The following is a 21,796-nucleotide window of genomic DNA, read 5'->3' as shown; positions in this document are numbered from 1 at the left end:
TCAACTTTGTTTTTCTCCGCTGATGCTGCCAGACGTGCTGAGTTTTTCCAGGTAATTCTGTTTTTGTTTTACACCAGTCCTAAGTCTGTTAAGGCACTTCCAGGTTGCCCAGTTGCAATTAGCTCCTGGGGGAAGGCTTTCATCCGGTAGAATTTCCATCGTTGGGAGTTGTTCGAGACTGGTGGGCCGGTCTTTCCACAAGGCTATGCGGGCTTCAGATGGGGTTGATTGTAATGGAACAACACTCTTCATGAAGCTCTTCCTTGACTTTAGGTGGCTGGGTGTAGGTGTATGACCATGTAGAGGGTGCCTCTCATCTGATGTTTGATGGAGTCGCTCTTTCTTGCTGGCTACCGTTCTTCTTATATCAGGGGGAGCAATACCAGCCAGGATATATAGGCTGTTGGTGTTTGTTGGTTTTAAACAACCTGTGATAAGTCGGCAGCTTGCATTCAGAACGGCATCCATCTTCTTAGCATGAGTAGATTTTTCCCATGTTTTCTCCTGATTTCCATAGACTCCAGTTCTGCTTGGGCTCCTTGATGCCACACTCGGTCGAATGCTGCCTTGATGTGAAGGGCAGTCACTCTCACCTCACCTCTGGAGTTCAGCTTCTTTTGTCCATGTTTGAACCAAGGCTGTAATGAGGTCAGGAGCTGAGTGGCCCTCGGAACCTAAACTGAGCATCAGTCAGCATTGAGATTGTATTGGTTGGTTGTGTCGGGTGATACCAGAACTAAGAGAGTGTAACTATCAGGGAAAGGCTGATCAGACTGGGGGCCCTTTTCACTAGAAAAGAGTTGGAAGGGTGCCTAACAAGTGCTCTTCAAGATTATGAAAGTATTTGATGGCATAGACTGGTGTTTCCACTTTTTGGAGACCAGCACTAGTGGCCATAAATATAACATACTCATAGTCACTTTGTAGTACAGAACTTGAGTATTGCTTAAAAAAGAGAGACAAGTTGTTGAAGCTTTTCATCTTGCACTCACTCATAAGGACAGATTTGCAAGAAAAGCAAGTTTTAAAGGAGGAACAACTTATACTGCATGAGAAGAGGGTGCTGATTGGTTGGCAAGTGCACTCTGATTGATTGGTAGAAGAGTTGCCATGGAGAATGCAGCAGGGAACACTTAACTGCCGAGCTTTTGTTTAAATTCGTGTCTGTCCTGATGAGTGCAAAGCACAAAGTTTCAACATCGGCAATAACATATTAATTAACAAAAGTCCAATCAGGAATGCAGGAGAAACCTCTTTACCCAGTGGGTGGTTAGAATGGGGAACCCACTACCACAGGGCGTAGTTGGTGCAAATAGCATAGGTGCATTCAAGAAGAAGCTAGATAAGCACATGATGGAGAAAGGAATAGAAGGGTATGTTGATGAGGTTGGATGAGGAAGGATGGGAGGAGAACTGGAGGGACATAAAACACTGATTTGGACCATTTGGACTGAATGGCTGATTTCTGTGTTTGTAAGTCCTTTGTCAATGAGATCCTCCTGTTAAGGAAAAGGAAGGGATGTGCATTGCACAGTTGACGAGGCTATCCCAAAGTAGTTTATTGCTAATTTGCAGACAGCAAATTCCCACAAGCAGCAATGGAATGACTGACCAGATAATCTATCTTAGTGATGTTTGCTGCACGATAACTGTTTGCCTGGGACACACTTTCCTGCTTTTGTAATTGCTAATTGGAATTTAACTCCTGCAAGGTCAGGTATCAATCTGGTAAATCTAGGCTGCACTCCCTCTGAGGCCAATATCCTTCCTAAGGTGTGGTGCCCTGAACTGCTCTTGGATATGTTCTAACCAGGGCATCATGTAACTGAAGCATGCCTTCCACCCACGTGTACTGTAGCTCTCCAAATCTAAAGGCCAGCATTCCATTAGGCTTTTGATTTTCTTTTGTACATGTTCAATCACATTTTAATGGTCTATGTACCTGAACCCCCAAGTGACTTCACATTTGCCTGCATTGAAACCCATTTATTACAGTTTTTCCCATTGCAATCAATCCTATTAATCCTGCCCTGCTTGGAGCTCCTCCTCCCAAGAGATTTATTATCCTAGCTTGTCACGGTTGTCTATCTTGGCTATGACCACCATGGCTAACTATGGAACTTCTATTGTGTGACGTCCCAGACTCTTCACAGGTGATGGGATACTTGCCTACTGAAGGCCGTGACTGTTCCCTGGGTGCGTCACACACCTTGCTGCATTAACTCCAATAATTGTATATTGTGAAAGGATGAGTTCAAAGCTAGTCTTTTGCCTCAAGGTGGTTTATTTCTAAAACAGCATGGCAGAGTGACAAACCCTCCCAGTTCCTTCCACACCCCACTGTTACAGCTGTCTCCGTTTCTGGGTGAGCCAATGCCTATCGCCTACTTTAACAATGCTGTAAATGTAATTGCTGATACACTGGCATGCAGGATCTCCACCTCCTGAGCCATTGTCCTACGAACCTGTTAGGAATTTACTGCCTCATCCGCCCTTCCCAGTCTTTGCGCACGTTAGAAGGGGCTGACATCCTCAAACCACGCCAGCCGAAGCTGATGGGCCTCTCGCTTAGGTTTACGTGACTACCAAGTCGAGATCCTGGTGTATGGCTGTTGGAGTGTACAACCAGCTACTTGTGGAATCATTAGTGAGAGTTGATGAGTTGTGGGACACTGGTTTTCCCCTACCCACACCCCTTTTGACGAGTGTGTGTGCTTGGCAGGGGATTGAGGATACGAGGTCTCTCTCGAACATCTCCCATAGTGCCCTTAATGCATCTCTTTGTAATTTTTATGTTTCCCTCTACCCTGCTCACAATGTGTGTCATTGGCAAACTTGGGCACATGTCTCTCTATCCCATCAACTGAGCCATTAATGAAAATAGAGTTTTCACGTGAGGAGTTAGTTGCTGCTTGAACACAAGTGGCTATTGACAGCTGAAGCGATGACATGATCTTTGAGTGAATTAGAGGAAGAATATTAAAGGGTATGAGAACGGAGCTGTGAAATGTGATTAGCCTAGATAGCTCCAGTGCGGTGTAACCACAGGATGAGCTGGATTGACTCCCTGCTGAAAAATCTTTGATTTTAGATGAAGGAAATGTTTTGAAGTACAATTTGCTTTTTGATTTTAAAATGCTGAATCTTTGCATGTGACTTCCTGTTTCGTTGTGTCTCAGGACTCTGCAGTGAAGTTGCATTTTGTGCAAATTCTAGCTACCAGACAGCCTCATTCAATCAGTCACCCTCACCGCACAGTTCTTAAAGCCTGTGGTTCCTAACGTTCTCTACACTGCAGACACCCCACCCTGACCGAGTGCTAAGCATCTGCCATGTGATGCGCCTCTCGAGGCTCGGTTGTTGCAGCCACCGCATAACTTGTCCAAACAGGCCGGAAGGTCCCCAGGCTTACTCCTGGTGTGTGCTGATTGAGCCCACCTCAGTCAGGGTGACAGTATGGGCAAGGGTCCTGAGCTAGGGAGGGGCAAACTAGCCTGCGGTTCCGGTTCTACGGCAAGTTCGTAGGTGTAAACATCGGCGGGGGCGGGGGGGGTTGGACAGGAATAGTCTGGACTGCGATGCACCACTCTGTCGAATAGTGCGCCCATTGTTCACCATTGAGACCTGTGCTGGGGCGAGATGCAAGGGTGTGCAGGAACTGCAAAAGTCAAAGCATTTTGAGGGGTGAACGGAAAATAACAAACCAAAGAAAATTATGGGGGGGGATGATTTTCTTTTTTCACCGTGTTGTCAGTTCACTGGAATTACCCAAAAGGAGAACATCTCATTTCCTCTCTGACCCTGTGGCTGCTCTATATAGCAGCAATCTAGTGTTGATGCTGGGATTGCTGACTAACCCATGGCTGTCCTGTTTTGTGGTGAGTTACATCTGGATGGTGCTGTTGCACAATATAATATTTTCATTTCCTTCCCTTGCCCTACACCCAGGGAGGAGAGCGAGCCCACAAGTATTTCTCCAACTGTTAAACGCAGCCTCCTAACTCAGCCTGACTTGACTTGGCCACAACCTCACCAAAGCTCCCACTTCGCACAGTCTTGCGTCGCATGAGTATGGACATATGTTTACTTACATTAAGCTGTCTATAATACTTCCACTAATCTCTGATCTCTGAGCCCGGTGTACACAGGATTACGGAGGATCCACAGTACAAAAACATCATAGAGGCATGTAACAAGCAGCAACCCCATGGTAAACTTGTTGGCGTCTCTTAAGGCCAGTTGAACACCTGTCCTCCACCAGTTCTCCTGACCGTTGGTCTTGACGAATCCAACACGTTCACTTTGAGGCTACTGACTGGTCCAGACCCATATGCCAATGCTGGTGACTCTCATTACGCAACAAACTCAACATAAAAGCAGCTCTACATAGGAACATAAGAGTTGGAGTAGGCTATTCAGCCCATTGAGCCTGCTCCGCCATTCAATATGATCGGGGTTGATCATTCACTTCAATGTCTTTTTTCCCCACACTATCCCCATATCCCTTTGTGTCATTGGCAGTTAGAAACCTGTCGATCTCTAGCTTAAGCACACTCGGTGACTGAGCTTCCACAGCCCCCTGGGGTAGAGAATTCCAAAGACTCCCAACCCTCTGAGTTTAAAAAAAAATGTCTCCTCATCTCAGTCCTAAGTGGGCTTCCCCCTTATTTTGAAATTGTGCCCTCTGGTTCTAGACTCTCCAACCAGGGGAAACATCTTACCTGCATCTACCCTGTCTATTCCCTTTAAGTATTTCGTAGGTTTCAATGAGATCGCCTCTCATCCTTCGAAACTCTGGAGAATACAGGTCCAGTTTCCCCAGTCTCTCTTTATAAGACAGTCCCCCATCCCTGGAACAAGTCTGAACTTTTTGTTGCACTCCCTCTATGGCTGTAATGTCCTCCCTAATATAAGGGGACCAAAACTGCACATAGTACTTTAGGTACAGTTTAACCAAGGTTCTGTGCAATCAAAGCAAGATGTTGCTACTCCTGTACTCAAATCCTCTTGCGACAAAGGCTAACATACCATTAGCCTCCCTAACTGCCTGCTGCACCTGCATGTTAGCCTCAGTGACTTATGGACAAGGGCATCCAGATCCCTTTGTACATTTACGCTTTCCAACCTCTTACCATTTAGGAAATACCCTGTGTATCTGTTCCTCCTACCAAAGTGGGTAACCTCCCATGTTTCCACATTATATTCCATCTGCCGTGTTCTTGCCCACTCACTAAGTCTGTCCAAATCCCCTTGAAGCCGCTTTGCATCTTCCTCACAACGCACGTTCCCACCTACTTCAGCTGTTAAACAATTGGAAGAGCATTCTGGAACACTGCCGCACTGGTAAGGCCTTGGATTCAGTGGGAGACTTATCAGAAAATCGTGGGTGTGCCTTCCACAATTTTCTATTCATTAACCTTTGTTGGGCAGAAAGAAAGAACTTGCGTTTTGAGAGATGGCAACTCTGCCAGTGCAGCACTGCCTTGGTAGGGCACATGAAGTGCCAGGCTAGATTATGTGCTCAAGTCTCGGGAGTGGGGCTTGAACCCAAAATCTTCAGACTGCCACTGACACATTAGGGTGCCTTTGATTTTCTGATCAGTCACCTGTTGTGTCCAAGGTTCCACTGGTGGTGCGAGCATTCCAATAGTTCTACCCTATGACTGTGTATCAGTAGTCTATAACTAGTGAAATGAACTGTACAAGTGGCATTGATGACAGCTATCCTTCAATGAGTCAGTCGAACTCTCTTAAATACAGCACTGGGCACTAAAGACCTGAGTAATCCATCAGTGCAATGACTGGCCTATATCTTTCCCTATACTCCATTAGCCCATTGATGTGTGACGTTCCCTGAACGTGTCTCCTCGCCTAAACAGGACTGTGCATGCTCAACAAGTTTGACCTGTTTGGATTGATAATGAACACAGGCTATCATCCATAATTCTTTCCCCAGTGATCTAATGCTAGATGTATATTGCAAAACCAGTTGCCACCCATGTTACTATAGAAACCACCCTCCGTGTGTTATGGGATGGGTTTTTTTAATACCTCGCTGAAATGTTGCTACCACCTTCAACCTGCGCTGGCATTTTAAGGCAGCAGCTGAATCCGCTGTTGGGACTGCCTGCTGTCAATTGTTGGCATGGGCACCATGTTGTTGAGTTATCAGTTCTATGGTTCAAAGGCAGGTTCTTGTTAGAAATGGGGGCTGAATGCCAGCTATTTTGCTACCAAGGGAATATCAATGTTTAGATCTCGGAGTTGACTTGCAGGGAATAATCGGCAGTGTATCCGGCTCATGACCTGCTTTTTCCCCTCTTTTATTTTTTCCCCGTCTTGTTTGTTATTTCTGTATATGGGATGCAGGTGTCGTCAGAAAGGCCAATATTTGTTGCCCGTCCCTATTTGTCCTTGAACTGAGTGGCTTGCTAGGCCATTTCAGAGGGCAGTTAAGAGCCGACCACATTGCTGTGGGTCTGGAGTCACATGTAGGCCAGACCAGGTAAGGACGGCAGATTTCCTTCCCTAAAGGTGAACCAGACTGATTGTTGTTAAAAACTATGATAGTTGTCATGGTCATCATTACTGAAGCTAGATTTATATTCCCGATTTTATTAACTGAATTTAAATTCCACCAGCTGCCATGGTGAGTATTGAACCCGTGTGCCCCCAGGGCATTAGCCTGGGTCTCTGGATTACTAGTCCAGTGACATTATCACCACGCCACTGTCTCCCTAGGTACATGTTCTCGCCCTTTCCTGCCTTGTCCGTTTGTCTCTCTGAAGCAACATTTCTCTGGCCTTGTTTTGAGATCCAGGGCAAGGGGATTAGGAAGTGAGGTATCCCAACCCTGTCCTTGTGCTGCACAGCAGGCCTCCGTCTACGGCTCATCTCATTGAAGATCGTGAACAGAGAAATGGCCTTTCAGGGAGACGGACTGTGTAGGTGATGGCAGTTGGGAAGTATCTTGAGGAATCAGTCAGCTTGTATTGGGAGGGAGAAAGGGCACCGGCTGCCAGGCAGTTGTTTCTAGTAGGTCATGTGTGCCAATGCCCTTTTGAGGTAGGGAGCAGAAGCCGATAGATGAAAGATTTCGGTTTGTGATTCAGTAGGTAGCGCTCCTGCCTCTTGTGTCACAAGAGTTGTGGGTTCAAACCACACTCCAGAGACTGGAGCACAAATCTGGGCAGGTACTAAGGGAATGCTGCACTGTTGGAACTGCCGTCTTTCAAGTGAGATGTTACACGAAAGCTCCAGCTGCCTCGGGTGGATGTAAAAGATCCCATGGCGCTACAGTATTTAAAAACAAAAGAGTAGGATGTTCGCCCTGGTGTCCTGGCCAATATTTATCCATCAACCCACATCACTTTAAAAATAGGTTATCTGTTTATTATCAGGTTGAAGGACCTGGCTGTGTGCAAATTGGCTGCTGCATTCTCCACAACAGTAACTACACTTCAAAAGTATCCTAGTAGCTGTAAAGTGCTTGGAAATGTCCGGTCGCTGTGAAACGTGCTATATAAACGCAAGTCTTTCTTTTTCTGCTCGTTTAAGTCTTTTGATAACCCTCACTTGAACAGCAAAATACACCTCATAACATCCCACACTTAGGATCCCAGTGATGTGAATTGACTGCTTCATTGATGGACTCTTCGGTTTTTTTAAAAGCGCTGTTCGGGCAGCAGGTTTTGTGTTTCAATTTGCTGAGAAAAGCAGGAATGATCCAAACGATGCAGCCTGTGGCAGTGATCTGTTGATCAGGCGTTTTACAGCCTGGGTTGACTGTATTGTTGTGTGACACGGGGAGAGGTAAAGGAATATATTATTGAGAAACCACTCTAATTGTCTTCCGATGTTTCGCGTGAGGCACAGGCTTTGTTGCAATTAACGTGAGGAAAAGGTGTGGTTGACATTTCTTACTAACCCTCTTTTCCTGTGAGGCACCATATCCAGGGCATTGCTTAACTCTTAAATTCCTCCTGAACCCATTGGACTGGTTTACCACCTGCTCTCAAAGTGATATTTAACTGCCGCATTCTCTCTCCCCTGCAAGTTGAACAAACAAGGAAAATGTGTCAATGTTTTGACTTCTGTTGCGCTCTTTATAAACTGTTTGGCCTGACGTCAGCTAGGTCAACACTCGAGTGTTTGTGGGGCCGCTGGAGTTGACGACAGCACCTCCTGGATTAGGCGGGGGGACACGAGCCAAGATTCTCGCCCTCCACCCAGCCAGGAACGTGCGGACAGTCAAGGATGGCTGTCGCTTCCCGGCTGCTAAATGGCTGACACCCCGAGCAGGAATCTTATACCCGTGGGCCGGCTGGAGGTGTGTTGGAGACTGATTCCCCGAGGGATCTTCACCTTTTTCCAATCAATGCACAGCAGCCATCAATCGATAAAATAGACCACCGAACCAGGAGAGTGCAAGTCTGATGGCTGTCATGATGGGAACGTGTTTAGTGGACCGTAGGAATGGACATCAGAAGAGGGGAATAAGGGGCAACTGATTGGGTGGAATCTTGTGCCCCCCCACCCCTGGCAGGGGCATTTAATTGGGCAGGAGGGTGGCTCTGGGACCCCACCTCCGCCCCGATTTTTATCTGTGGTGAGAGAGCCCATGGATGGCCTTACTGACCCACCACCAGTTGAGGCCCTTCAGTGGCCAATTAATGGCCTCATGCCACTGGTATTAACTCAGTGGTGTGCAGGAGGCTCATCATTGCAAGGAGCACAACAAGCAAACCCTAGTGTGTAGGCCTCCTGGGAGTGGGTCTCCTCATTCAAAGGCAATCGGTGCCTGATCAAGGGAACCTGGCAACAGAAAGAGTGTGGGGTGTGGAGGGGAGAGAGAGGAGGGAAGGGGGGGGTCCCACTTTTCATCAGCTGTGTAGGCCCTAAACTATGGAATTCCCTCCCTAAACCTCCCTGGATTTTTACGCCACTTCCCCCCCCCCACCCCCCTCTCAAGTCGCACCTTTTATAAAACCTACCTCTTTGACCTAATATCTCCTTATGTAGCTCTGGGTGTTTATTTTGTCTGATGACGTACCTTGGGGTGTTTTTATATGTGAAAGGGGCTATGTAAATGCCACTTTCAAAGGATCTCTTCACAATCATGGCATTGTGACCTGCAGCACACTTTGAGTTCGCTTGACATCATTGCTCCTTTCGAATTGGTGTTGGCATCATGAGCCTGATCTCACCGAGAGAACAGAGAAAAAAAAATCCCTGTTAAAACTATTGCAAACAATTTATTCTATTGAGTGGTTTTGCCTCTGGTTATTTTTGCTAATGTAAATAAGTGGACTTGTGAGAATATATATTCTTGAAACCTATATATCTGTAGCATGCCAAGTCTTAATGTTGCAATTGGCTGAGATGCCTGTCCAAAATAAGCTGCAACTTTAAATAGAACTTGCTTAGAATCTTGGCAGTGCCTACAAGAGACATGTTGACCATAAATGGTGTTGGAGTAGATGCAGCCAATGGTGCTAACGCTATGATGTAATCAATCATACTTTTAAATGAATATTATTGTAGTTACAGTTGTTCTGACTTTCATGCTAGCTGTTATTTTTTTAAGAAAAAGAAGAGAGCCAGTATTCATGTAAAAACAAATTCTGATGCCTGAAATAGGTGCTGTTGAAATGATCTCAGTGGGCCTTTTCCTTAACACAACACTGTTAGTCTCACACGTTTTTATCCTTCTTATTTCTTGCTCTGTTTTTTGACTGTGTCCAATGTTTCACATTGTCCCAGACTGGCACCTAAATGGCATGTACCACTGAGCTTCTAAAGACATCAGGCAAATTGGGAGTTGGCTGATGCCAGTCCCTAGGAACCTGAGTTAAAGAAGCATCAATACGGTTGGTTGATGGCCCAAACTGTTGGAGATGGTGCCACCTGCATCCTGCTTGCCAATACTGATCTAAAACAAGCCTGGCCAGGCCTCCATGGAAAGTATCAAACGCACGTTTAATCCTTTTTGCCATCGAGGATAACTCGTGCCATAAGGAGCTGAAAGGGTTGAGGCAAAGACCTCGTAAATGGGTGTGTACATACAGCAATGAGAGGTGATGATGTCCATCACAGACAGTGTAAAGTGTGCACTTTACAATCTCGGTGTAATACAACCCTTAACCTGCTTTATAGTCTGCAGTATTGTGACAGGTAGAGGACCATTGACTCGGTGAAAGACATTCTTTGGTCTGTTCAAAACTTGCTGGTCTTCCAGTGCAAAAGAGTTGTCCATGACTGAGTGTCACAGTCTGGCACAGCCTAAGGTCCAGGCCACAAAACAGAAAATGCTGGAAAAACTCAGCAGGTCTAATAGCATCTGTGGAGAGAAAGACAGAGTTAATGTTTCAAGTCCGTATGGCTCTTCAGAGCTAAAGAGAAGTAAAAATGTGATGAAATTTATACTGTTTAACGGGGTGGGACAGGTGAAGCTGGATAGAAGGCCAGCGATAGGTGGAGGCAAAGGAGAGATTGACAAAAGTGCCATGAACAAAAGGACAAAGGGATGTTAATGGTAGTGGCATGGGCTAAAGGAGGTGCTGATGGTGGCATTAAGGTCAGAAAGCAGAATGTGGTAATAGCAGGACAAGGGTAAGCACTCTGGAAAGAACAACATGTCCAGGACTATGTGCTGAGGGACACTTGAACCACGTGCTGAGCTTGGGAACGCAAAGGCAATGGGAAAAGGCCACCATGTAAGGCCTTTCAACGATAGTACACCAAGAGGCAGGAAAATGGGTCAAAACCTCTCGGGCAGTATGTTTGACACTTAATGAATATTAACTGTAATTGTAAATGTAGGGAGGAACATTTTTTAATTTTGGAAGAAACTGACTTTGTGTGCACTTTATGTAATGTACTTTTTATACATTTTATGGATAAAGCATATTTTTGGCAAAAAAATATTGTGATGGTACATCGCACTCCTTCAGTTGCATGTCATTCTTAAAGGCCTTTGACCTACAGCATTCTCGCCCTAACTAGTTATGCACCGACTGTGTCAAATAAAAATGCTGGCCTAGCCAGCAACGCCCATGTCCTGTGAGAAGAATAATACCAAAAAATATATATATATTTTACAGTACAGTGAGACTAAGTTGTCTAATACCACAAATAATGGACCATCTGGCAGTGAGCTTAAAGGAGTAATTTGATCTTGTCTGACTTCACCCGAAGCATTGGATTAAATTGCCTGTTGTGTGTTTTCCTGTGTAACCCGCAACTGTGGCCACGATTACACTGCACCTGCTGTGCATTGTGAATTTTTATTGGAGAAAGTGTTGCCAGCGTTAGGGTGATCTTGGTAAACAGAAATCCGGATGAAACTCGTTTTGTTTCCACTGCAGTCTCCGTCAAAGCGACGGCTTGGCTGACTGGCGGAAGTGGCTGTTGGTTAGTTTGTGACGGTGGCCGTGTTGAGGGTGTGTATGTATTAGATGTTCATTAGGCTCCCCTAACAAGAAGGAAGATCCCGCCCGATGGTCTCACTACAGCAGCGCAACCGAGATTGGGCACTCTACAGCTGAACATGTATGTGTCCCAGCCTGGTCTGCCCGGTGGTTCTGCTCGTAAAAAGGTGGTCGGGTTTTTATTCATTTGTCCTTTCGTGGGACGTGAGTGTCACTGACGAGGCCAGTGTTTGTTACCCATTGAGAGCAGTTAAGAGTCAACCATGTTGCTATGGATCTGGAGTCACATGTAGGCCAGGCCAGGTAAGGATGGGAGATTCCCTTCCCTAAGGGAAGGACATTAGTGAACCAGATGGGGTTTTATGGACTGCAGTGGTTCAAGAAGGCGGCTCACCACCACCTTCTCAAGGGCAACTAGGGTTAGGCAATAAATGCTGGCCCAGCCAGTGAAGCCCACATCCTGTGAATGAACTAAAAAAAAAAATCAATGATAGTTCCATGGTCACTATTACTGAGATTAGCTTTCATTCAGATTCTTGTCTGATGAATTAATTGAATTTAAATTCCACTGGTTGCTTGGTGGGATTTGAACCCGTGCCCCCAGAGCATTAGCCTGGGCCTCTTGATTACCAGTCCAGTGATGTTACCACTATGCCACCAACACCCCTTTGCTGGAGGGTGGGGGTGGGGGTGGGGACAGGATATGGTGGATCAAAAGTGAAAATAGAATCCTACACAGCAACTCATCCTTTCTGTCTCTGTCAGATAAGAATTTGGGTCTGGCCATTAACCCTGTATGGGATTGGAGGGGTGGCCATTATCTGGATTGGTTTTGGGCATTAACCATTGATCCAGATAGAAGTTGGGTGTGGCCGTTGTTCTGGATACACAACCCTGGGAAATCATCCGGATTATCCACTGTGAATTGGCCCCTGAGGTTTTTAAGGCCAAGCCTGGCGGGAGTGAAGGGCAGTCTCCCCTGCAGGGGAGAGTCAAGAGGCACAGCAGGTTTGAACTGTCAGGCCTCAGTTGGATTTGCCACCAGTTGTTTGTTTGGCCATTTTCGAGAGAGGTGGGATTGAAAATGGGGTGAAGCCCCCAATTAGCATTAAGTGAAAGCTGGCAGCAGTAGGGTAACCTTGGGAGGTGGGGAGGTTGCCCGGGATTATGCCACTATGAGGATCTTGCATTCCTTGTGGGCCTCCCTGGCTTCCTGACACAGGCACCTGAAGGGCCGTCAGTTGTGGGAGGGTCAAAATTCCATTGATTCCCATTCTCATGACCCCATTCGTACTTAGTAGCCGGGGTCCTGTGGGTGTCTTATCCGTGGCCAAAACCACCAGTGTTAAATTTGCGGATTAGTAGGAATGGAGCGGGAAATGGAGCCGTTCCATTTTGACTGCTCCCGGGATCAATCCTTCCCAATGGAGTCCATTTTACATGGGTCTAGGGTTGTGCTTAGTTGACTCTCATAGTGCAAACATTAGGGGCTAATTCCAGTCTCGAACTCGAACTGAATGAGCATCAGTTTAAAACACAACTTGGGTTGATAGCGCGAGCTGCTGGAGATGGGTACCACCATACCCGCCCCCGACTCCGACCCCCTCCATCTCCCCTCCAACACTGATCCTACAGCAAGTCTGACCGGACTCCCATGGAAATCATCAAGCAAATACCCACAACTTACTGGCATATTCTGGTTTTAATTCCCAACTGACCTGTTGCCGTTCAAAGATATCCCTTTGTGATTGTTTCATGTTTCCATGTAGCCCTACTGTCTGCTTTCAAAAAACGTGCACCTTGAGCCTTTTCTCAGTTTGTCTGATTTTTCTGAAGTTAATTCTAGGACCTTTGAAAGCTTCATCCATGTACCTTGTGCTCCAAGCGACGTTATTTTCCTTTTACGGTAACGGTTTGATATACTGCAAACTTGTTGAACATAGCAGTCATTCGTCAAAGAACGGCAATGAAAGGCAGCGATGTATTGAATGCTCATCTGGAATGCAGTCTGAAGAGAGAACAAGTCTGGGAACTTGTGATAAGTGCCATTGTCAGGACTTGGGAGGAAAGGGCATGTTGAGCGCTGCTCATTCACAAGCAGGTCATCTTCTAGCCATTAGCCTCCTTCCATCTGCCTTTGTTCCATTAAATCTTTGTCTATTAGTGGAATATTAACTGCCCCTTTGAATCCATATTTAAGCAACACTGACTATTGACGACTATAAATTTGGGTGTCCCTCAACACCTGAGCTGGATATCGATAGGTTAAGTGAGCGGGCAAAAGTTTTGCAGCTGGAGTACAATGTGGGAAACTGTGAGGTTGTCTACTTTCAGGAAGAATAGAAAAGCAGAGTATTATTCAAATGGGGAGGGAGACTGCATGATGCTGCGGTACAGAGGGATCTGAGTGTCCTTGTACATGAATCACAAAAAGCCCAAATGCAGGTACAGGAAGTAATTAAGGCAAATGGAATGTTGGCCTTTATTGCAAAGGGGGTGGAGTATAAAAGTAGTGAAGTTTTGCTACAACTGTACTGGGTGTCGGTGAGACCTCACCTAGACTGCTTTGTGCAGTTTTGGTCTCCTTACTTAACGAAGGACATACTTGCATTAGAAGCAGTTCAGAGAAGGTTCACAGGGCTGATTTCTGGGATGAAGGGGTTTTATGAGGAAAGGTTGAGCAGGATGGGTCTGTACTCAATGGAGTTTTGAAGACTGAGAGGTGATCTTATTGAAACATAGAAGATTCTGAGATGTTTTGACAGGGTAGATGCTGAGAGGATGTTTGCTCTTGTGGGGGAATCTAGGACTAGGGGGCACAGTTTAAAATAGAGGGTCTCCCATTTAAAATGGAGATGAGGAGGAATTTTGTGTCTCAAAGGGTCATCGGTGTTTGGAATTCTCTCTCAGCGAGAAGCAGATGCTGCGTCATTGAATATATTCAGGGCTGAGTCAAACGGATTTTTGACTGATAGGGGAGTCGGGCAGGAGAGTGGAGTTAAGGCCACATCAGACCAACCATGATCTTATAGACTGGTGGTGAACACTTGATGGACTGAATGGCCTCCTCCTATTCCTTATGTTCTGAGTTGCATGGATCTTGCACATGCACAATTTAGCTCTTTTCAGAGCCGCTGCGGGTTGGACTCTTTTTAGAGCAAAAGCATCTTTCTAACTTTCCGTGAGTTTAGTCAGTGTATCTGTGGGAGCTGAATTGTCACCTCAATAACTTTACCCGACCTCTAGCTACTTTTGAAAATGTTCATTGTCCTGATGGTTATTGCGATTATTGCTCAGACTGATAAATTTATTTCTCTCTAAACTATATAATAATAAATGACACTTACCCCAACACTTCAAATTAATCGGAGTTGTACCATTGGCGGCTATGTTAAAATTTAAAATAATACATGGATTTTCCATGGTCAGTTGATGAATAATTAATTCATTAATACATTACAAACATGGCTATAGAGTTGAGAGAGAGATTTTGGAAACTTGCTCCACAGGGGTACCATAGTGGACAAAGCCTATGATTACACCTGATATTTGACCCAGCAAAATTGAATGAATATGGTAATTTTCCAATGTCCCTCAAAATTGTGATAAAAGGGAAGTGTACACCCTATATACAATTTTGTATTAATTATATTGGACCATTAGATGGATACTTAAGGATGAGGAGCTTGCAGAGTTTTTCAATCTTCCCTAGATTCAGGGGAGGTGTCAGAGGACTGGAGAATTGCAAACATTACGCCCTTGTTCAAAAAAGATTGGAAAGATAAGCCCAGCAATTACAGACCAGTCAGTTTAACTTCAGTGGTGGGCAAGACTCTAGAAACAATTATTTGCGATAGAATTAGTAGTCACATGGAAAAATAAGGGTTGATACGGAAGAGCCAGCATAGATTTCTAAAGGGAAAATTTTGTTTAACTAACTTGCTGGAGTTTTTTTTTAAAGAGGTAACAGGAAATGTTGATGTGGTGTAAATGGATTTTCAAAAGGCATTTGATGCAGTGCCACACAACAGGCTTGTGAGAAAAGTTATTGCTCGTGGAATAAAACAGTAGCAATGTAGAATCAAAATTGGCAGAAAAATAAGAAGCAAAGAGTAATGGTCAATGGATATTTTTCGGGCTGGAGGAAGGTTTGTAGTGGAGTTCCCCAGGGGTCGGTATTGGGACCCTTGCTTTTCCTGATATATATTAATGATCTAGATCTTGGTGTGCAGGGGACAATTTCAAAGTTTTCAGATGATACGAAGCTTGGGAGTGTTGTAAACTGTGAGGAGGACAGTGTAGAACTTCAAAAGGACATAGACAAGTTAGTGGAGTGGGCAGATAGGTGGCAGATGACGTTCAGTGTGGAGAAGTGTGAGGTGACTCATTTTGTTAGGAAAGACGTGGACAGACAATATAAAATAAGGGGTGGAATTTTGAAGGGGGTGCAGAAACAGAAAGACTTGGATGTATATGTGCATAGATCATTGAAGGTGGCAGGATAGGTGAAGAGAACAGTTAATAAAGCGTATAGTATCCTGGGCTTTATTAATAGGGGTATAAAATTCAAGAGCAAGGAGGTTATGCTGAATTTATATAAGACACTCGTTAGACCTCAGCTGGAATATTGTGTACAGTTCTGGGCGCCACACTATGGGAAGGATGTGAGCACATTGACGAGAGTGCAGAAGAGGTTTACAAGAATGGTTCCAGGGATGAGAAACTTCAGCTTTGTGGATAGATTGGAGAGGCTGGGACTGTTCTCCTTGGAGAAAAGAAGGCTAAGAAGAGATCTGATAGAAATGCTCAAAATCATGAGGGGGCTGGATAGAGTAGATGGGGAGAAACTGTTCCCACTCATAAAAGGAGCAAGAATGAGAGGGCACAGATTTAAAGTGATTTGCAAAAGAAGCAAATGTGAGAAAAAGCTTTTTCACACAGCGAGTGGTTCAGGTCTGGAATGCACTGCCTGGAAGTGTGGTGGGGGCAGGTTCAATCGAGGCATCCAAGAGGGCATCAGATGATCATTTGAATAGGAACAATGTGCAGGGATACGGGGAAAAAGCAGGGCAATGGCACAAGGTCATAATGCTCATTTGAAGAGCTGGTGCAGACTTGATGGGCTGAATGGCCTCCTTCAGTGTCGTTAAAATTCTGTGGAGTGGAGGGTAGGACCATATACCTGCTATTCTATGGTGCCAGCACAAGTATTGCAGGCTGAATGGCCGCCTCCTGTGTTGTAAGTCTCTGTCTGTTGCTCAGATGGTTTTCCCAGTGAATGATTGAGTTGTGCAGACCAGGGGTCCCAGTGTTCCATTTCTAGTCAGTGTTGTGATCTCAGGCCTGATGGTGTATCAGTGTTATAAATTACAGCTGGCCCCAATACCTTCCAGTCAGGTTGGAGAAGGGGTTCCCATCCCGTTCCCAATGCCACCCTGCTGTAAGATGTGTGGGTGTCTAATGAGACTTTCTGTAGTGGAGTTACCTGCTTTTACTGCTGAGGCTTTCTCATCGATTATGTCCCTGTTGGGCAAGGGCACCTGAACTGCCCAACATGAAGGTGCTGATATTTCAGAGATGTCGAGGACAGGTAGAGGAGAGGGTATGGAATATAGGGGGTTTGGTGGTTATGATACTGGATTACCAATCCTAAGGTGGTGCATTCAAACTCCAATATGAAATGGTTAACATGGCAAGTCTAGGGAAGAAATCTCCACCAATGGGGTCGGGGAGACCAGAACTAGGGGACATAAATATAACATAATCAAAAATAATTTCTCTTGGGGAATTCAGGAGATTCCTCGCTACCAAGGAGTGGTCAGAATGTGGAACTCGCTGCCACAATGAGCAGTTGAGACAAATAACATAGATGCACTGCAGGAACTCGCCAAGGCTTCTTAGACAGCCCCGCCCAAACCCACGGCTGCTACTATCTAGAAGGACAAGGGCAGCAGGTGCATGGGAACAACACTGTTGTAACGCACCAGTTGGTAAAGGCTGAGTTACTTAAAATCCCAGAGGGAAACTTTAAACAACTGTCATAACCTATAATTTCAATTGGTATGTTTGAGATGCAGCTTTGAATTCAGGAATAAAAACCACCAAGCCTCGAGGTTTTTTAAAATTAATTAAATTAAACATTTACACATGTCTACAAATTACTACCATAATAACTATTAAACAAATCCCCAAATTAATCACTCCCAGGTAATCTTGGCAACAATAACCCATAAACTTAAAGAGACACCAGCCAAAGCACGTTTTGTCTTACAAATTCAAAATTAGGTCCCGTGTAATTTGTTTCCTTTGCAGACAGTTGTGGGTTTACAGGCTTGGATCTTACATGCCTCTGAATGACACACAACTCTTTTTTTTCTCTCTGTATATACCTAGCCTTCCCTTTGAATGTAAATTCTCATTGTATCACCAGGCCCTTTGAACTCCACCTCTTCTAACAGTAAAACCCCTTTCATAGAACCAATTTTATTAGTAATATAAACATATTACTTGGTGTGTCCTAGCTAGGTACAAGATTTCACTCCCCAGTTTTTGAATGGTTTATTCAACAAAATGCAAATGTACCTTCTGCTTTGCCATTTAACATCTCAAAACTGGTATACATCAAAGCACCAAGACTGGCTGTTTTTAATCCAATTAAGACACGCACACAGACCCATGGACACAGGCCCTACTACAAGTCCAATTTAAAATAATTTCCAATAACACTATCCATTAATATCTTCATGACAACCACCACCTTGGAAGTTCCCTCCAAGTCACTCACCATCCTGACTTGGAAATATATCGCCGTTCCTTCACTGTCACTGGGTCAGAATCCTGGAACTCCCTCCCTAACAGCACTGTGGGTGTACCTACACCACATGGACCACAGCGGTTCAAGAAGGCATCTCACCACCACCTTCTCAAGGGCAACTGGGGGTGGGCAATAAATGCTGGCCCAGCCAGTGACACGCACATCCCATGAATGAATATTTAAGTATAAATGGAAAGCCGGATAAGCACGAGGGGGTAAGGAATATGCTGATGGGGTCAGGTGAAGAGGGTGGGAGAAGCCTCACGTGGAGCATAAACACTGTGTTGTACATTCTATGGCAGATGTTGGCCTAGTGGTAATGTCACTGGACTAGTAATCCAGAATCCCTGGCTAATGCTTGGCACAACATGGGTTCAAATCCCACCATGGCAGCTGGTGCTATTTAAATTCGATGAATTAATAACATCCGGAATATAAAGCTAGTCTCAGTAATGGTGACGATGAAGCTGTCATCGACTGTCGTTTGAAACCCATCTGGTTCACGAATAATTAAACCTGCCGTCCTTACCTGGTCTGGCCTACATGTGACTCCGGACCCACAGCAACGTGGCTGAGATGGGCGACAAATACCGGTGATTCCCCTCATCCCAGGAAAGGATGAAGGAAAAAGCCGGGGAATTGAATCCAGTAAACCTGATAAAGATGGGCTGGCATCAGACAAAATAACCGTGGGAGCTGCTAGATTATTGTAACAACCTGATGGGAACCATTAGTGCCCTGCTCTGGATTACACAGAAGCCTAAATCCCACACTACGTGAGTGACTGACCTTCAAACAGCTAGGGATGGAGTTCAAACGCGAGTCCTTCCTCTAGAGTTCAACTTGAAACATCGCTGTCTACACTTGAAGCCATTGTTTAGCATTTCGCTTTTATTTGTTACAGGATGTTGAAAAGGAAAGGGAGCCACAGAAAATACTTACAAAAGAGGAGATCAAACAGAAGATTGAAGTCTATAACTCAACGGTAACAGACAGGTTAAAAATGACCCTGGTAAGATGAAAACCTCGTTTTTTAATGTCGATCTTGAGTTTGTTTTCCTTTTCAGGCAGCTGGTAATGTTAGCAAACATCTGTCCATCAAGATCCAAGAACTCCCATTTAGTATCGCTGAAAAGAGAGACGTGTTGCTAAAGTTTATCACCTTGCACTCATCAGGACAATTGGAAGAATACTAAATTTCAAATGAACTCAACAATTTATACTTCAGGAGAAAAGGGTGCGGGTTGGTTGGCAAGTCAACTCTGATTGGCCAAGGGGTTGCCATGGAGAAAGCAACAGGGTACTGTAAATGCCATTTAGCCTCAAATAGCAGGCATCCAAGTGAAATTGATGGCCTGCTACAACAACAACTTGCATTTATATAGGGCCCTAAATGTAGTGACCGTCCCAAGGTGCTTTGCAGGACTATAGTCAGGCAAAAAGTTGGCACCGAGATGGAGATGATAGGATAGGTGACCAAAGCTTGGTCGAAGAGGTAGGTTGTGTGGAGCATCTTAAAGGGGGAAGCAGAGGTTTAGGGAAAGAATTTCAGAGCTTGGGGCCTAGATGGCTGAAGGTATGGATACCTGCATAGCTCATCAGTGGTCCTGATGCCTGGGGCAGGAACACCTCTCCTGTGGTGAGGCAAGGCCTGATCTGCCATGCTTTTTCCCCCCCTTATCAAGCCCACTCCTCTTTCGCAAGGCCTAGGAACAACTCAATATCTCTGTTCTTCAAAAAAAAAGGAATATGGGAACGTTTGGCTACTTTCCCCTCTTTAACGGCCTGGATTTCGGGGAGACAATGGTGTAGTGGTAATGATACTGGACTAGTAATCCAAAGGCTAGTGCTCTGGGGTCATGGGTTCAAATCCCACCAAGGCAGCTGGTGGAATTTAAATTCAGATAATAAATCTGGAATATAGAGCTAGTCTCAGGAATGGTGACCATGTAACTACCACTGATTGTTGTAAAAACCCATCTTGGTTCACTGATGCCCTTTAGGGAAGGAAATCTGCTGTCCTTATCCAATCTCACTTACATGTGACTCCAGATCCACAGCATGTTAACCGCCCTCTGAAATGGCCTAGCAAGCCGCTAGGTTCAAGGACAACTAGGGATGTCCAGTAAATGCTGGCCTTGCCAGCAATGCCCACATCCCACAAAACAATAAAGAAAAAATGTTGTCGTCAGCAGTGAAAGCTGTTCATTAGACTGACGGCTACATGTTCGAACAGAAATGTGCTGTAGTCTGGCAGGGGCTGATCCAGCATGATGCTCCTCTAAAGGGGATCACTGGCGTGTATGAGCAGGAGAAGCAACAGTGTGACTTTTTCAACCAACCAGAATGAAGGATTCTCACTGAAGCACTAGGATGCATAAAAGCAGGAAGAATAAATTGGATTTAAATCCGGTACAGAAAGTGAAATAGAGAGGGAAAGAAAGATGGTATTAAGGGAGAGAAATGAAAGACACAAAGGAAAGAGTGGGGAGTGAAAACCACCTATACTAATTGAATTCTGAAGGAAAGGGACCCTACCATTAAATTTTCAGTTTGGCTGTAATCATGACTTATCACACTGCTACAATTTCACTTGCACCTGATGTACAAATTTTCTTTCTGCTATGTTTATTGGGTAACTAGTGGGTAGGTAAAACAACTTGACATGGATTTCAATGCTGAGTCTACTGGTGAAGTAGTTGTAGTTTAGCCTGCGGAAGGGCGTGGTGACTTGGACCTCAGCTTCTGGGTTGTTGTGTTTAACTCCACTTGTGAATTCTCCAGAAGCCACTGCCTGATTTATCCCTCTATGACAGTCAACGCTGCTGGTTCTGCCTTTTAATCTTGCGGCAAAGCTCGGGTCAAGTTCCAAAGTGCAGGCAGCTACCCTGAGGTGCGATCATAAGATCGTAATGAATAGGAGCAGGAGTAGGCCATTTGGCCCATTGAGCATGACCCGCCATTTAATAAAATCATGGCTGATTTGATTGTGGCCATAACTCTATTTTCCTGTAAGCCCCCCCCTGAACCCCCATAACCCTTGACTCCCTTGTAAATCAAAAATCTATCTAACTCGGACCTGAATATATTCAATGACCCAGCCTCCATTGGAAGAGAATTCCAAAGACTAACAAGCCTCTGAGAGAAGAAATTCCTCCTCATCTCTGTCTTAAATGGGAGACCCCTTATTTTGAAACTAAGCCCCACGAGGGGAAACATCCCCTCCGCATCTACCCTGTCAAGCCCCCTCAGAATCTTATGTTTCAATAAGATCAGTTCTCATTCTTCTAAACTCCAGTGAGTGTACGAGATAAGGTAAATTGAGGCGTGTCGATTGGGGTTGTAGGAGGGAAGGAGTGACAGTACTGAACGGTGACGGGAACTGCAGAGCTTTGGGATTCCTGGAAAAGGAGTGAAAGACCGTGCATAACAAGTCTCCGTTTTAGAAAGTGTGGACTGCAGGGAGAAAACACAGCATGTATGACCAGGATATTGTGTACCCGAAGCTTTGAAGGAACCAGAAAGTTCAGAGAATAATGGCCATAGCAGCAGA

The 21,796-nt window shown here is 45.1% G+C and overlaps 1 protein-coding gene across 1 annotated transcript in view; it reads left to right on the top strand.

The window, feature by feature from the left end:
• Positions 1–21,796, top strand: part of LOC144696476 (ras association domain-containing protein 3-like) — a 181,945-nt gene that overhangs the window by 151,207 nt on the left and 8,942 nt on the right. The window contains exon 3 of the mRNA XM_078567803.1: positions 19,148–19,255. Coding sequence (XP_078423929.1) covers positions 19,148–19,255 — 108 coding nt within the window. The remainder of the gene's footprint in view (positions 1–19,147; positions 19,256–21,796) is intronic.

The sequence above is a fragment of the Cetorhinus maximus genome, chromosome 22 (assembly GCF_964194155.1).
Source record: "Cetorhinus maximus chromosome 22, sCetMax3.hap1.1, whole genome shotgun sequence".
NCBI lineage: Eukaryota > Metazoa > Chordata > Chondrichthyes > Lamniformes > Cetorhinidae > Cetorhinus > Cetorhinus maximus.
Note: the sequence above shows the minus strand (reverse complement) of the source record. Positions and strands in the feature narration are given on the sequence as shown.